Here is a 16,393-nt window from a genome sequence, read left to right as displayed (position 1 = left end):
GAAATACATTCTAGACTATAATACATCTCAATGAAAAACATTGTGACTACTTTGATTGCCAGCCAATCTCTCTCAAATTTATAGCATATCGTATGGAATGCGTTGCTGTAACCGGTTCTACACATATGCAATGAAATTTCCATTCGATTGTCCGTCGCGATGAAATTTTAACATATGCATGCAACATACGTATAGTTAATACATTATATGTTTGTACAATAATATCACACCTGCGTCTGAAGGATACTCAATTATGCATGAGCGTGTGATGCTGCAAATGAATTTTTTAACTTGTTAAACTCGCATTGTAAATTTCATTCCGTCATTTCGTGTTCAAGATTCATTTTACATTGATTATACGGGAGTTATCGCAAGTTAAGTTTAGATTAAATTCTCTCCTTTTCGCGCACGAATTATCGCGTTTGCTTTCATCAAGAGATAAGAGCTTTTATTAAGTATGATATGATATGTAGATACTATACAACGCAAGTAAAACTCATAGTTGAGCAATAAGAGGCGACAGTGTTTTAGCGGTAAACGCGGCATCGCCAGATAGAAGCGAAAGTGAAAGTACCACGGGCCTTTGACAGAACGATCGTTTCCGGCGGATCGGATCGAGATCGTCGCGATGATCGCCAATGATCGCGCCCGGAATTCCGAGAATATATTTCACGACACGATGGATCCACGGCGTGTTGTAAAAGCCCGCGCTATAAAAGCGAAACTCAACTAGTCGTCCTTCGAGCGCGATAAGTTTGCTAATTTGAAGTCGCGGGACCGTGAAATTCAATAGGAATCCGGCGATAGTGATATCACAACTTACCCGAACGAATCGCGGCCGATCGAAGCCGCCATCGTCGACGACGTCCCCTGCCACGATCGGAACGTTCATTGTAGCCGCCGTCGCATCATATATAATGCTGCTCCCCGTCCTCCTCGATTAAACGTCGATCATCATCATCATCGAACTAGGTTCTATATTATATATATGTATAGAAAGCACTGGATGATACGTCGCACGGAGCAAGCATCGTTCATACGTTCACAAGTACACTTTCAGTCATAGACGCGTGCCAACCGATCTGCGAGCTGCGAGCTGTGAGAGCACAATCGAAGAATTCCAAGATCTCAGCTCGCGATTCAATTTAAATAAATTTAAATCGCGACGTAACCGTCAGCGTGAGCGCGCCGTTCGACTTCGCGCGACTCTCGATTTCGTCGGACGGTACTGACAATAAGTTAACTGCGAGTAAACCGGAGCTGACCGGAGTCGAGTGACCGCCGGGCCGAGCCGGGCCGGGGAGATCGATTAACGCGATCGTGTAGCGTCGACAGCGCACGGCCACTGATCCTCCGGCTGCTTCGGGAGTTCGGGCTTCGGGCTTCGGGCTTCGGGCTCGTTGAGCTCGCTCTCGACAGTCTCGACACTCGACTGACTCGACACACGGGACACGGTGAACGGTCGAACGGTCCAACGATCGATCGCCGTGCCGATCGCTCCGAATAGGTCGCGTATACGCTCGGTACGCTACACGAGAGTATATGCGATAGCCACGTACCACGCGAACACACTCGTGTCAGACTATCGCTCGGAACTCGGAACCTTCGGAACCCTCGGAACAGTCGGAATGCTGCAACGCGCGCCAAGTAGCAAGTACTGTACGAGCGCGCGCACACACACACACACACACGCACACTGGCGATCACGCGAGTCCGTTGCAGCGGTTCCTATATTAAAGCACAATACACCTTGATAACTTTCATGGGAGATCGGCTACGGTACCTGGATGTTATCTTAAAATGACTTCAACCCAACTGACATCAACTGAATCGATAATTAATTTAGGTAACATTTCTTTTTTATTAACATGGATTAGAATTATTAAACAATTCCAATATCGATACACCACTTTGTATTTGAACGATATTTCTTGAACAAACGCTAAAAATAGTTTCTAAAAAAAAATACAAATTAGAAAATCTTGTGTATCAGACATATATAGAAATTTTTATGATACTCTTTGAAATTTTGCAATAATAAACTTTTTTGTAAAATAAACGAAAATGAACGCCTGACAAAATGGATCTCAAAACTGTGAGGCAATAATATGCTACATATTCCTATTCTTTTTCTTTTACAGGCATTATTTATACAAAATACCTACAAATGTGATATATAAGATTTTTTAGAATCTTTTCTACACTACTTTTGTACAAAACGTTTTTCATACATTTATATGCATACTTTATGCTGTTCTAAAATGCAAACATATAATGCACGATTTTTTTATATATTTACTTGTACAAATTTATATAGATAATATTCTATATGTGGCCAGGAAAAAATAATGAGAAAAGTAACGACTCATTACTTTTTGAGTAACAGTAACGGTAACGGTAACGAGTTACTTTTACAAAATAATGTTGTCAATTCTGTAAATCTCTAATATCAATGTTGCTTGATAATTAGTGAACCACTATAATTAATCAGAATTTAATCGAAATCATTCATAGAAGACTTCAAAAAATCAATTTAATTTAAATTAATTTAATTGCAGCGATTAATTCAACCAATGGAACCGATATATATATATATATATATATATATATATATATATATATATATATACATATATCTAAGTTAAATGTATAGCATGCAGGGTGATTCGCTTGAAAATCTTAAATATTTCTCTTATTTTTTGATAATATGAAAAAATGTTTCAGATAAAAGTGGAATGGTTCGAAGAGGACATATTTTAGTCACATTGTTCTTTCCTAGGTGAAAGTCATACAGATACAAAGGTCATCTCCACTTTTTTTAAATATAATTATACGATTTTTTTTTTACATAATTTGATTCCAATTATTATTTTGCATGTGAAAATATTAAGATAGAGATATTGAAAAACCAATAATTTACGAGTTATTTTATCAATAAAATAGATCAATAAAAAAAATGTTATCAATTAAATGATAATTATTTAGAATAGGAGACCCTGTCCCAATGTATTGTTTAAATCATGACCTTGAGTGATCTCCAACAGGTTTTAGCCGTCGCTCGTTATTCATTAAAAAGTTATTGTAACAATCAAAGTTGATAATTATTTCCACGCTTTGCATGAAAAGTGGATGACTCGATTTAAGCACGAGAGGAAATATAGGATACAGATCGACACAAGAGCGATCAACTTTCTGCACGAAAGCGAGGTCCATCCCATCTTCTCCTCTAAAACGATCAAATTTCTCCTAATAAAGTAACGATAAAAGTAACAAGTCAAATCGTTAACGTTATTCAAATGTAATGTTGTTACTCATTCATTATCTACTGAAAAAAATAACGAAAACGTATTACTTCCTGTTATTTTGTTAATATGTATAGAATTATTAATATATTTTCTTACTAGAACTAATTAAGGCTCAGAATTTTTAATGAAATTTAAGAAAGAGAGAGAGAGAGAGAGAAAAGAAAATAGCCAATGCGGATGTGAGTGCGTAAAAAATTTTTTATCATTTATTCTTATCTATATAACTTACAATTAGTAAACGTTTCGATTACTTTTTTTGATCTTCTTTAGTATAATATAATATAATAACCAAATAATCATATAGAAGTAGCAACGATGATCAAGCGAAATTGTGCAAAAAAAAATAATGTTTACAAGTAAAATTCATATGCTATAATTTATTCTGTCACAAACAGTCATAAAGAAGTGAATTTGATGATTATATAGCCACTAGCACTGAAATTTAGGTTCGAGATTTGAAATATGAAATTTGAAGATTTGAGATTGGGGAAGAGATTTGAAGATGTGACTATGAATTCAGACCCTCTGTATTCTACAACTCATTATATGACATAAATCAGAACCACCAATCAAATGTTTGTTCAAAATTAATGGAATGCACAAGATAGCAATCAGATTCCTTTTTATATTTTCAAGCAACGTTTTGATTGGTCAAAGAATAGTCGCCATATTCAAGACGACTGCGCATCTTTGAAAATGGATTACCTTATATTCTTAGGGGTTGCGCCCCACATTAAAAGGAATAAGGAACAGGGAATAAGAATTTCAACCTATCAGAAATCATGTATTGTGAAATACATAGTTTCTGGGGTATTTCATAAGTTGAAATCCTTATTCTCTGTTCCCTGTTTTCTATTCCTTTCATTGTGTGCAGTCCCTTATACCCCTTATACTATGGCTCTGCTAAAACTGGAAACACAATGAAAAGCACAGGCAATAGGAACAGGGAATAAGAGATTTCAACTTATTATTATAAACCATGAATAATAGAATGGACGCTTTCTGATAGGTTGAAATCTTTTATTCCCTGTTCCTATTGCCTGTGCTTTTCATTGTTTCCAGCTTAAATTGTTAATTTCAGAGGTTTTAGGTTATGTATCTAGACAAAATGATAACAAAATTAACTTAATCTATTGCATTAATAAAACAGTGTTTCCATAAAACAGCCATTTTTTCATAAAGTTCTTCATTTTTTTAAACCTTTTAAAAGAAACGAAATAAATAAATGAATATGAAGTACTTATGAAACATCAATAATATATGTAAACATAATCTACATGTTATCACATAATTGATGCCTACACAAAATATTTCATACATTAACTTAAGTGTAAGAAATCGAATGAAATAATGCTGAAAGTGGATCAATTAATATAGATTTCAATACAAAATTCAGTAATATTTCATCATTATTCTATTACAATTTAGGAAAAAATTTCCATCAGGGATGTGACAAGTAAAAGGTCAAATTTTATCGGGGACAGTGATATTAAAGATTACAAGTATCTATTGGACATATGTATATCCAGTGTATTGCAGTAACTGATGATCGCTAATAAATATTAATATATATATATTTTACTATTTTTATTAGCTAATAAGAATAAAATTAATAATGTTATTAGAAATATAATTTAAGTCGGAAAAAGCATGTAACAAACTAATCACATATATTTTTAAATAAATAATGACAATATACTTTTCATATTTCTAATTCCTATTATTTTATTAAACAATTAAGCTATTAATCTAACATTAAGCATTATGGTTCTTTTTCATCGTGCAAGACATACTTCTTTATCATGTGATATCCCATTCCTATTGTTAAACAAGCTATTGCTGTTCCTTGGGCAGCAACTCGGAGTTGTATTAAATATAACTGTGTAGATATCTTTTTCTTCTTAAAACCATAAATACCATAGCCACAGATACCTGCTAAACTTATTAAACCTATTTAAAAAGCAATACATGCATTAGATATTAATGATAAATATATATATTTTAGATATATTTTGAAAAAGCTCACATACTTGCAATAAGAAATGGTGATTTTTGTCCTTTCTCTAGCAATCTCTCTGACAAAGTTTGATCAATTATTATGTCATCATCAGTAGTAGCCATTTTTAAAAAAGAATGTAGTGATAACTAATAACAGCTAATCTGAAAATGGTGATTCATCCTGGATTAATTTGATTATAAAATTTACTTAGATTAAAAGTTTTGTAAAGATAAAATCATTTTCAAAAAAATTTATCTTATAGATAGTTCTGTTTATAAAAATTTACTTCCGTTTTTTAATATTAAATTAATAAAGTGTAAAGATATAAATATAATAACCGCCAAATAATTTCTATCAGAGCAGCATAATTTTGTCTGTATTACGCATTATAATACCAGTGTTTCTTTGATTATACAATTTAATTTTCTTTTTCAATCTCATTTGAATTAAATCTAAACATCATTAAATGTCATCAAGTTCAATTAAATTTAAATTTTTCAAAGTATACATAATTTTACAAAATTTTATTAAAAAATAAAACGATTTAACATTTTTGTAGTTTCCATTACCATAGTTACGAGAGGTGACTGTTGCTTTAATTACGTATACTCACAGTTAATTCGAGATTATCATGATAATTAATAATCATATTAATTAAATTTTATTTCTCTCAGCAATTAAAAATTAAAAATTAATACACATTATATTCATAATTGGATGCTTTCTAGCAAAGACACAGACACTGTGCAACACTGTGAAAACAAGTGAATCGTTTCATCCTTGTTTAGCATAGGCAAAACGGCCAATAAAGATGTAATAATTCACTGTTACACTGTGTCCGATTGTGTCCTTGGAAAGCACTTATTATCTGGTAATGAATATTCCTACCCAATTTTGATGAAATTCGATTTCAATCGATGCAGTTTTACACGAAAGAATCTGATAAAAAGAAGTGTCGCTCTGCTCCGTGAACCGAGATATTAATCGTTAAAGTTGACGACTATTCAGGTTAGGAAAAACTGTCGGCTATGGAAAAGAAGACCGAAACCTCTTTGGATCCTTCTCTCATTCTCTGATCATCTGATGCAATGTGTTAGCCGGGCCGTTAGTTTCAGACGCATGCGCGTCCAATGTAGCTTCAGTAACGTAACGTTCACTAGTAAATAGATTATTAGTCGCTTAGGGTTAAAAATATTGAAAATTTTAATATATTTTTCATATTTTACATATGTGTACATATATATATTTTTATATATGTATACATATGTAAAATATGAAAAATATATTAAAATTTTCAACATTATTGAAAAAATTTTTCATAGGCGACTGATCTTCTATTTACTAGTGATCGGTACGTTTCTAAAGCTACATTGAACGCGCATGCGTCCGAAATCCGTCTAAGAACACTGATCCGATGGCTCTGATAGCGGAGAATTCCTTCTCTCTCCCTACGTGGGAGAGGGGGAGGGAAGAGAGGAATGGAATTCTCTGCAATCGCCAATCGCAATTCGCGAAATACAAACGCATGTACATGTCAAGGTCAAGGATAGCGAAAGATTCTCGCCCCGCTCTCCCGTCCATCAAACCAAAGTCAATTTTTTTTTTAATTAAATTTCGCTTAGTATGCCAAACTAAAAACCCAATGAATGATTCCACAAGAGTTTATAACTTTTCACGCATAGCAAGAACAGAGGAGAGACCTTTTTCGTGACAGATTTCCTAACCTGAAAAGTCGTCAACTTTAATGATTAATTAATATCTCGGTTCACGGGGCAGAGCGAAACTTTTCTACCAGATTCATTCATTTCACGAAAAAACACGTCAATTGATATATTTTTTATCCAATTTTATGATTCTATATGCTGGGTATTAATCGTGAAACTTTTTTCCTAGGATGAAAAGTGAAAAATCTTTCCATTAACTTCAATGGTTAAAATTTTCACCTTTCACTTTTCATCCTAGGGATAAAGTTTCATGATTGATATCCTGAACTAAACAATTATTATCCAGATTACTTCACACAAAGGATCAGACTAATATAAGTAATACTTCTATATTATATGAATATGAATAGTCGTCAGTCGAGTTCTCAGCGGGGCACTCAGCGAGTCAGCAGGGGTCCAATTTCTAAAGCCTCATGTACACGATGCTAGAAATCGATCCGAGATTTCGGACAAAGAAAGAGTAAGGGTGAGATCACACGGTGCGGAAAACGAGTACGGAATAGAAGTAACCAATCAGCGTTATTCTGCGTTATTCCGAATGGCGCTAATTGCTTGTTTCACTGACGCATTCTCTATTCCGCAGCCTTTTTCCGCACCGTGTGATTTTACCCTAACAAATCACGTTTGAATAATTTGACCAATGCGATTGATCAATTTCACAATGGAAGGGAGAATATGGGTGTCTCTTTTTAAATCTCTGCCCTCTCCGTTTAATATAGTTTGTATACCTGCATACTGGACGCGGCGAGCGATATCCAATGAAAATTCTGTTTTAAATCGTCATGTGAGAAAAAGCAAAGGTTTAATTGACGTCGCTCGTCGCTCATCGCTTATCGTGGCTGGTGTGCAGTAGGCATTAGTCGAGAACTACAAGAAGTGTTTTATGCCCGTATTCATAGTCAGACCTTGTACTTAAGACTTCCTTAAATTTATCTTTAGATGCTCAGCAGTCAATGAAATAATTTGTAGAGTATCTAAAGATAAATTTAAGGAAGACTTAAATATAAGGGCCTGACTATGAGTACGAGTATTAAATTATAAGCCGTAAGAAACAATTACAGTCAATTACCGAATGTCAGAAGAATAATCGATTATGATTTGTATATTTCTTATTATTTGTATATGGCTTAAAGCATAAAAAAAATCTATTATAGATTCGGGCTATAGAAATATTGTCTGCGGTAGCCCTTATGCTTTTTACAATGAGTCGTAAGTCGTAAGCCGTAAGAAATTGCCAATCACAGTTAAGTATGAAAAGAATAATTGACTATAAGCTATTCTACATTGGTCGTATCGTAGCGTCGGAAGCGTCGTAAGCATCATGCAACTTTAAAATTGAAGCATCGAATTGGTTGAAGCAACAAGCTTGTGACTTGCGACGATATGATCAATGTAGTATGATCATAAGATTGGTTAATTTCTTATGGCTTACCGCTTACGATCGTATTGTAGAACAAGTCTTATGTGCCTTCTATAATAAGCCATTAGTCATAAATCAGAAGTTAGAAGTTGGAAATTGACGACTGTGATTGGTCAATTTCCAACTTCTAACTTCTGATTTATAATTAATGGCTTATTATAGAATGCGTGTCAATTTTTAACTTCTGACTTCTGATTTATGACTAATGACTTATTGTAGAAGACCTATTAAGTAAAGGAGTCTTTTTATGCTGACGCTCGACACTCATTTTCAGTGTCAAAATAAGTCACGCGATCAAAATTGACGCTTGATATTCGTCAATTTCTATCACGTGACTTATTTTAATGTCGAAAATGAGCGTCGAATGTCAGCATGAAAAAGCATCTTAAGAAACTGACCAATTACAATTGAGTGCGAGAAGAATAATCGACTATGATTCGTCCATTTTTATGGCTTAAGGCTTAAAAATCTATTGTAGATCCAGGCTTACAGCCAATATAAAACTTCTTAAAAACCCTCGGTGGAATAGAGATCTTTGGCTGTGAGATCAAAGTCTCCCTACAAACACTTTGAAGCGTTTAATGGACCAATTAGAAGAAAGAATTTTGCAAACTGACCAATTAAAAACTCTTCAAAGCATTTGTAGTATCGCGTTGACCGTATCCTTTGTCGTACAACAAAATTAATATTAAATCCTAATCTAATAAGAAAACAAACATCATGTGTCGTCGATTTAAGAAAGTTACTAGTTGGTACGAGTATCAAATGAGATCGATGTAAATTAGAATACTAGGCCTTTGAGAACAACACTAGCTAAAGTGGCGCAAACTTCAGAGGATACGATACTGTATGTATGATTACGATACGATACGATACGATAGAGTACGAACATGGGTGGGTAAAGAGTCTCGGTCAACATTTTTTCTCGTCGATATTGCGACGTAGCGTCAATGAGTATCATCTCTTTGTTATTCTATTGTTTCTTATATTACGATTATTCGTGTTCTTCCATGATATTCTCTATTTTTATTGTCGATTTTTGGAGTGTTTCCAAAGCGAGAATATCCGAATTTGCTATATTCTCGACAGCCGACATATTGGTCAACGACGGACGAAATTCAAAATCGTCAAGAATTTCCAAGTGATGAGCCGACGTCAGAAGACTGATATGGATTTGTTGTTCTTCTCTTCTATTGATGAAGCCACGAAGATATGGCTCGATACTCTGCATCGAATGTGGACGCTGTGTAAGCATTTAATTTTATCTACTACATTTTATCACTCGATCGCGTACATTAAATGTGCAATCGTATCAATCGTAGGGAAAAAATGCGATGGTGTCAGCAAAACATTGACGGATTACTTCGAGACGGCTCCAAATCCATATCTTAGCACGTTAAGAATTATGGTCAACGTTTCGGATTTTGATCACATGACAAACAACAAGTCACTTGCATTTGCAGGTTTATTTTTTTTCCTTTTTATATAAAATATGTTTGCAATATATAATATGTAAGTTATAATTTATTAACTTAGCTAATATACAAGAAATACTATGTAATAATTTATGTTAGGAACATATATTTCTAATGACTTTGATAATTATATGAAAAAAATGCATATAAACTAATCAAAATAAGTTTCCATTTTTGTTTCTACATATAAAAATTAAGATAACATGTTTCTCAATGTTGATAATTTATAGAAGTAATTTCCTATAATTATTAGACAATATTTTGAAAGAGAAAGATATATTATGTGTAATAGACTTCAATTCTAATCTCTTTAAAATCATAGGCTTTTTATAATTTCGATTATATTTCAGTGATAGAAGAGTTTTTAAATTGGATAGAAGAAAGAAAAGAAGGATACAAGGAATTTCTTGTCCCTGATTTGAAACTAGCAGCATTTAAATTAGTAAGACAGAAACATATGAAACAGATGGTGTTAATGGAGAAGATATCTGTTATATATGATTTTGTAGAACATAAAGATATATTCCTACATACAATAGAGGTGTGTTGCTAGAAATATAACCATCTGTACTTATGTACACACAAATGTGTGTGTGTGTGTGTGTGTCAAGGTTGAGCAATTTGTTTACTTTTTTACTTTTCCATTATTTTGCCATTACTTTTATTACTTTTTATAGTAAATAATTTGAAAAAATGATGCGTTACTTTTTTCTAACCCTGATATGTGTATACATATATATATTTACATACATATACTTTTTCAGGATATAATACAAGAAAAAGAATATAAGGAAGCTGCACAATATATAGCAATGTTACAATTGCAAAGTCATTTTATGGATCCACAAATATTATTACTACCTCTTATACTACAAAATAAATTACAAATAGTTGACAAATTTTTAACAGGCTGTCCAGAGGTTCAAAAATCCTTAACAACTTATTTAGACAATTTAATAGCACCAGGAAAAAACATACAGGTTATATTGGAACAATTTGTTTAGTAAGTAATGTATTCATTTTTATTAAACACCCAAATCTAATCTGATAATTGTTAATATAATGGAGATTTTTACTGAAGTGAATTTTTTCAGTACAAATGATATACCAGAAGTTAAGATATCATTGACACAAATTCGGCCAATAACCAAGCTTATTGCACGTTTAATAAAGCAATATAATTTATCACCCGATGTATGCCCTCATTTAAATACAAAACGAAACGAAGGAGCATTGCAATTCCTTATACATAAGCGCTATGTGGATAATAGTTTAAGTAATTATCTATATTATGATAGATAACTTTTTCTATATTACGATTTAGAAAGATTAATCTCATATAAAAATAAAAATTTTTTTTATTTAATTGTTTTTATTATGTAGATATTGCCAGTTGGAGAGAAATGGTAAGAGAAGCAGTAGGAAACGATGCCAAATTACAAACAGAGTTACTAAGTATGTTAATTAACGCTAATGATGCACAAGAAGGATTATATTGGGCAAAGGAATACGAAATACCTAAAGATGAATGGCCATGGGCTATTGTACATATAGAAGAACAAAATGCACCATGTAATGCTTTTATCTATATTTTTATATTTGCATTTTGAAAAATACCTATAATATTATAGTTTGCAGTGGTAAATGAGGGAGCTTCGACAAGTAGAGATAAAACTTGGGAACCAAGTGAGGATAATGTAAATTATCATATTTTAAAATTACCGAGAGAAAACATCAAATTAGTAGATAATGGACGATTATTCGAAGAATTCCTTGATAATGGATTGAGGGATGTTAATATAGTTGGAATTGATTTAGAGTGGAAACCTAGTTTTGGTAATTATAATTAAAATCTTAACATGTAAATAAGTTACAGAACAATATATAATTTTAATTAAAGTAAAATGCATATATTTTATCAGGAACTAAACAACCTGAACTAGCACTTATGCAAGTAGCTACTGAGGATAACGTCTACATTCTGGATGTAACTACTATTGGCGATAAATTACTTGAACTCTGGAATGAACTTGGTCTTGTATTATTCGGAAATAAAGATATTATCAAGATTGGTATGTGTTTTCAATTATCTTCATTATTTTCAAAATCGTATATTGTCTGTATTATTTTAATACATATTTTAATACAATGTATACATGTATTATATTTTACACTTATTTTGGAAATAGAATTAATTTTATGATACAAATGACATATTCAATAATGTAAATGTGAGAGATATTAAAATTATATATTAATAATAATATAATAATTTTGATATAGGCTTTGGAATAGCACAAGACATGACTGTAATACGTAATAGTTTACCTGCTTTATCGTCCATTAAAACACATGGCCAAGGATATCTTGATTTGATGCTTTTATGGAGAAAATTAGTAGAAGAATACAATTTTGTTTTCCCATACAAGGGTGATCCAAATTTCACAAACAGAAGTTTAAGTAAACTTGTGGAATTATGTTTCGGACAAAGACTCGATAAATCTGATCAGTTTTCAAATTGGGAACTGAGACCATTGAGGGAAAGTCAAATAATATATGCTGGTTAGTAATCGTTTTTCTATCTTCTATTTAATTTGATTAATATATGATCTTTTCCATTACTACATATATGTGTGTGTGTGCGTGTGTGTTTATTATGTGACAGCACTAGACGCATATTGTTTGTTGGAAATATACAATGTACTAGCAGATTATTCAGCAGATATGGCCATACCGTTTGAAGATATTTGCGCTGAAATACAGCATATTCCGCATGCACATACAAAGACTAATACGAATAAAACTGCATATAAGGTATAAGTTGCAATAAATTATATTATATTAACATATGAATGTAACATAATAACACTTTAGTTAAAAAAAACAGTAATTTTTTTTCATTTAAAAAATGAAAAATATTCCATATAATCTCACGAAAATATTATCTTTATTATGAAGGAAAACGTTGTTTTTATTATTAAATATATATCTTTATTTCTTCCTTTGCTATATTATCCTTCAAAGATACAGAATAATTGATTTATTTAAATATACAATATGTTTGTCTTTATCTTCTTTTGTATAAGAATAAACATTTTAACTTCTCGTCTGCAATCATATTTTTACTCTCTCCGTCCAGTCCAAGGTTCCCCCCCCCCTTTTTTTATTATAAGTCTTTAAGAAATGTGGACAAATTCAGGGCTAAAACATTACCAGATAGATTTTTAACAAGATATTTTAGAAAGGGGGAACTAGAGACTACCAGTTTTTTTATTTGGAAGAAATTTATAAGTGAAATTTTGTTTGCTTATGTCAAAATAGATTGCAGATAGAGGGTTAACAAAATATGTTAGATTAATTTAATTATATTTCTCATATTATTTCATTATTGACCATTTTATAGAAATATACATATTTAAATCCACCAATACCTAATAGAGACAATGAGGATTATCGCATGAATGTAGTAGGAACTTCACCAAAATATGGTATAGCACACAAGTCTACATTCAAATATGGGTATAATAAACAGAATCAAAATAGATCTGTATATCGTGAATCAACCAGTGACAACAGATATGATAACCAGAGAAAATATGATAATCACGATAATCATAATCGTGACAGAAGTGCGCATACTAGAATAATTCAAATAGTTAATGATAGAAGACGCGATGACCAAAGACGATATGATAATCATAATCAGAATAAACATGCAAATGTCAGAATGAATCAAACATCCAACGGAAGATACGACAATCAGAAAAGATATGATAATTACGATAATCATAATAAATATGATCCCCAGAGTAGACGTGGTGGTAATCAAGGTAGACGCGATAATTATAATAGATATGACAAACAAGATAGATGGGAAGATATTCAAGGTAGACGAAATATTCCAAATAGACAAAATAATACGAATAAACTCGAGCCCATACAACAACGGAATTGCGATTCAATTCCTGCACATACATGGCGCGTTGTATGCGATTCAATGTTGGGTGGTTTAAGCAGCAAATTGCGCATGTGTGGTATAGATTGTATACATGTATTATTTGATCAAGGAGGAGATGATTCCGCGAGATTGGCAATGCGTGAAAATAGGATTCTACTAACACGTAACAAGAATTGTGAAAAAGTAAGATCTGTTCTTGTATTATGTTAACATTTAATTTAGATCTTATTTTAATATTCTCTATTAGTTTAAGCAGTATCTACCGCTGGAGAATTATTATAGAATAATGGCCGACACAGCTGACAACCAGCTACGTGAAGTTTTAAATTACTTCGGTATTGTGGTAACACAGAATGATATTTTCAGCCGATGCCAAATATGTAATTTCGATGAATTCGTGAAAGTTCCAAAGAAGCTAATGGATCATCTTATGCAAAGGTGAATTAATTTATTGAATTATTGACTTATTGATATACATTTCTTCCTTTCCTTTTTTTCAATTGCATATAATAAAAATTTTATTTTGATTTAGCTTCGTGAAAATTATAAGAAGAAACAATTATCGAGTATTGCCTAATCGAGCTGATAATACATTAGAAACAGTTGCTGATAATTCCGATTTGAACGATGATTTCGATGAAATTGTTCGAAATCCAAATAATCATTTTACAAATAGCGAACATCGTACATGGCGTTTGTCCACAGATACTCTTGATATTGACGCATGTACGACCAGATACAACATGCGAATACAAATTGATAAAGTCCCACTAAACGTACTGAAAAATGTGCAGATTTTTTACATTTGCGAGCATTGTGGAAAGGTTTATTGGGACGGCTCGCACTTGGAGCGAGCTCTTAATGGAGTTATCAAAGATTTAATTGTTAAACAATAAGTATCGATATTAAATGTGATAGAGGTGCAGAGAATGTAAGTTACTTTTCCGTTACTTTTACAGTTACTTTTTATAATAACAATTTTTTATAATGATGTTGCAATTTTTTATGACTGTAATGATGACTAACTAAGGCTGGGGTTACCCCAAGAAGTCATTTTGAAAAGTAAATTGCCATTACGCGTTATTGAAAAAAAGTAATAAGTAACGAGTAAAGTTACTCATTACAAGTTACATTAAAAAATAAATGAGTCACAAATTGCGAGTTATTTTTTCACTAACGAATGACTTTTCCCGCACATATAAATAACTACTGACTGTTCCAACTCTCATATTATATTAACATCATAAAAAATTCGCAACGTATTACCAAATCGTTATTACAACAAGGTAACTAAGCAACTAAGTAATGGCAGTTACAGTAAATAGTTACTTTCATTCCCTGTAGAGGTGCATGCCTAAAGAACTGGGTACATATTATACAAATTATTCGGAAATGATTCCGATCGGAGTTATTCAATTATTCCCTAGATTTTTATTGTGTTTTCTAAGAGAAACGAAATAATATCGATCGGAATTCATTCTGACTTGTTTCATAATAGGTGCCCTGGCAAAGCACAAATAAAAAATCAAAATCGTCCTTAGTTCGAAACTTCGTAAACGCTGTTCCTTCAATTTATAATGCCAATGATAAATATGCAATATTATCTCGCTTATTCAAGATGTCCCCCCCCCCTCCCCCGGCCATAGTAATGTGTGGCATAGACATATAATTGTATCGTTATATTATTACCGTTATTCCTTATCTTTTTTTTTAAGTATAATATATTCTATTTTGTTTATTTTAGCTGTGCTATATACATAAGGAACGTCATAAAGTAATATAGTCTGATCAACTTTATTTTGACAAAATTGATCATTATATTAATCACATTACGATAAACTATCTTTTCTTAAATAATTTAATGATTACTGCTAATAACTATATCATCTTAATATAAATATTATAAATTATTAAATAATCTAAATAATTTTTTAGAATTTATATTTCTAATCTTTCTTTTTAATATTGATAAAATAATGATTTTTCCGAATACAAATTATTTCATGATTAATAAAAACCACAGATAAGCAGCTTGAATTGCAACTTCTGCTTTCAACTTACACGACATGTTTGACATATATTAATATTTTTTATATAAAAATGAATCAAGTGCAAGTACTTAAAGTATCTATTTTGCTGCATATTTAGTCTTGTAATTATCTCTCTAAAATTCATAACAAAATGCCCGTTAAAATTCAAAACAATGTTTAATTTTTTGACATAAAGTATATATCTTAGTTATTCATACACAATATATACATATATTTAAAGAGATCTATTTTTATTGAAAAAAAATGAGAAAAAAGTATTACTGACCATATGAAGCATTTTAGATTTAACAATTTTTTAAATCTATATTTCCTATATTTTTCAACTATGTATGTATGTGTCATAGCAAAACTTTGTTTCTACTTAACTAAATAACGAAATAAAAATATAATTCTTCCATTTCCATGATTTTAATTATTACCACTATTTAAATTTAGTTTTGGGCTACAGAAATTAAATGCGA

The 16,393-nt window shown here is 31.8% G+C and overlaps 3 protein-coding genes across 11 annotated transcripts in view; 1 reads left to right on the top strand and 2 right to left on the bottom strand.

Annotated features, from left to right (window-relative positions):
* Positions 1 to 1,450, bottom strand: part of Rhp (GTP-Rho-binding protein rhophilin) — a 47,121-nt gene extending 45,671 nt beyond the window's left edge. The window contains exon 1 of the mRNA XM_087410707.1: positions 824 to 1,450. Within this exon, the coding sequence (XP_087266833.1) occupies positions 824 to 892 (69 nt within the window). The 5' untranslated portion in view covers positions 893 to 1,450. The remainder of the gene's footprint in view (positions 1 to 823) is intronic.
* Positions 1,451 to 1,507: 57 nt separating this feature from the next.
* On the top strand, positions 1,508 to 16,329 carry Nbr (exonuclease mut-7 homolog). Of its 7 annotated transcripts, none has more exons than XM_011059097.2 (14): positions 1,508 to 1,846; positions 9,538 to 9,695; positions 9,771 to 9,911; positions 10,274 to 10,464; positions 10,688 to 10,926; positions 11,018 to 11,199; positions 11,307 to 11,495; positions 11,562 to 11,759; positions 11,846 to 11,995; positions 12,207 to 12,485; positions 12,589 to 12,737; positions 13,327 to 14,064; positions 14,129 to 14,319; positions 14,414 to 16,329. In XM_011059097.2, the coding sequence occupies exons 2-14, from the start codon at positions 9,593 to 9,595 to the stop codon at positions 14,775 to 14,777; spliced, it is 3,114 nt and encodes a 1,037-aa protein (XP_011057399.1). In that variant the 5' UTR covers positions 1,508 to 1,846; positions 9,538 to 9,592; the 3' UTR covers positions 14,778 to 16,329. The 7 variants fall into 7 exon arrangements, with proteins under 7 accessions (XP_011057399.1, XP_087266815.1, XP_011057428.1 ...); XM_011059126.2 differs by lacking the exon at positions 1,508 to 1,846 and adding an exon at positions 9,133 to 9,295; XM_011059108.2 differs by lacking the exon at positions 1,508 to 1,846 and adding an exon at positions 9,133 to 9,402.
* Positions 4,684 to 7,513, bottom strand: LOC105147797 (HIG1 domain family member 1A, mitochondrial). Of its 3 annotated transcripts, none has more exons than XM_011059065.2 (3): positions 7,354 to 7,513; positions 5,336 to 5,465; positions 4,684 to 5,255 (listed from the first exon to the last, which is right to left on the bottom strand). In XM_011059065.2, the coding sequence occupies exons 2-3, from the start codon at positions 5,424 to 5,426 to the stop codon at positions 5,068 to 5,070; spliced, it is 279 nt and encodes a 92-aa protein (XP_011057367.1). In that variant the 5' UTR covers positions 5,427 to 5,465; positions 7,354 to 7,513; the 3' UTR covers positions 4,684 to 5,067. The 3 variants fall into 3 exon arrangements, with proteins under 3 accessions (XP_011057367.1, XP_011057374.1, XP_011057359.1); XM_011059072.2 differs by having other exon boundaries at positions 7,248 to 7,408; XM_011059057.2 differs by lacking the exon at positions 7,354 to 7,513 and adding an exon at positions 6,193 to 6,442.
* Positions 16,330 to 16,393: the final 64 nt, after the last annotated feature.

Source organism: Acromyrmex echinatior, chromosome 10 (genome assembly GCF_024713525.1).
Source record: "Acromyrmex echinatior isolate Ae372 chromosome 10, ASM2471352v2, whole genome shotgun sequence".
Classification (NCBI taxonomy): Eukaryota; Metazoa; Arthropoda; class Insecta; order Hymenoptera; family Formicidae; genus Acromyrmex; species Acromyrmex echinatior.
This window is presented reverse-complemented; position numbering and strand designations above follow the sequence as displayed.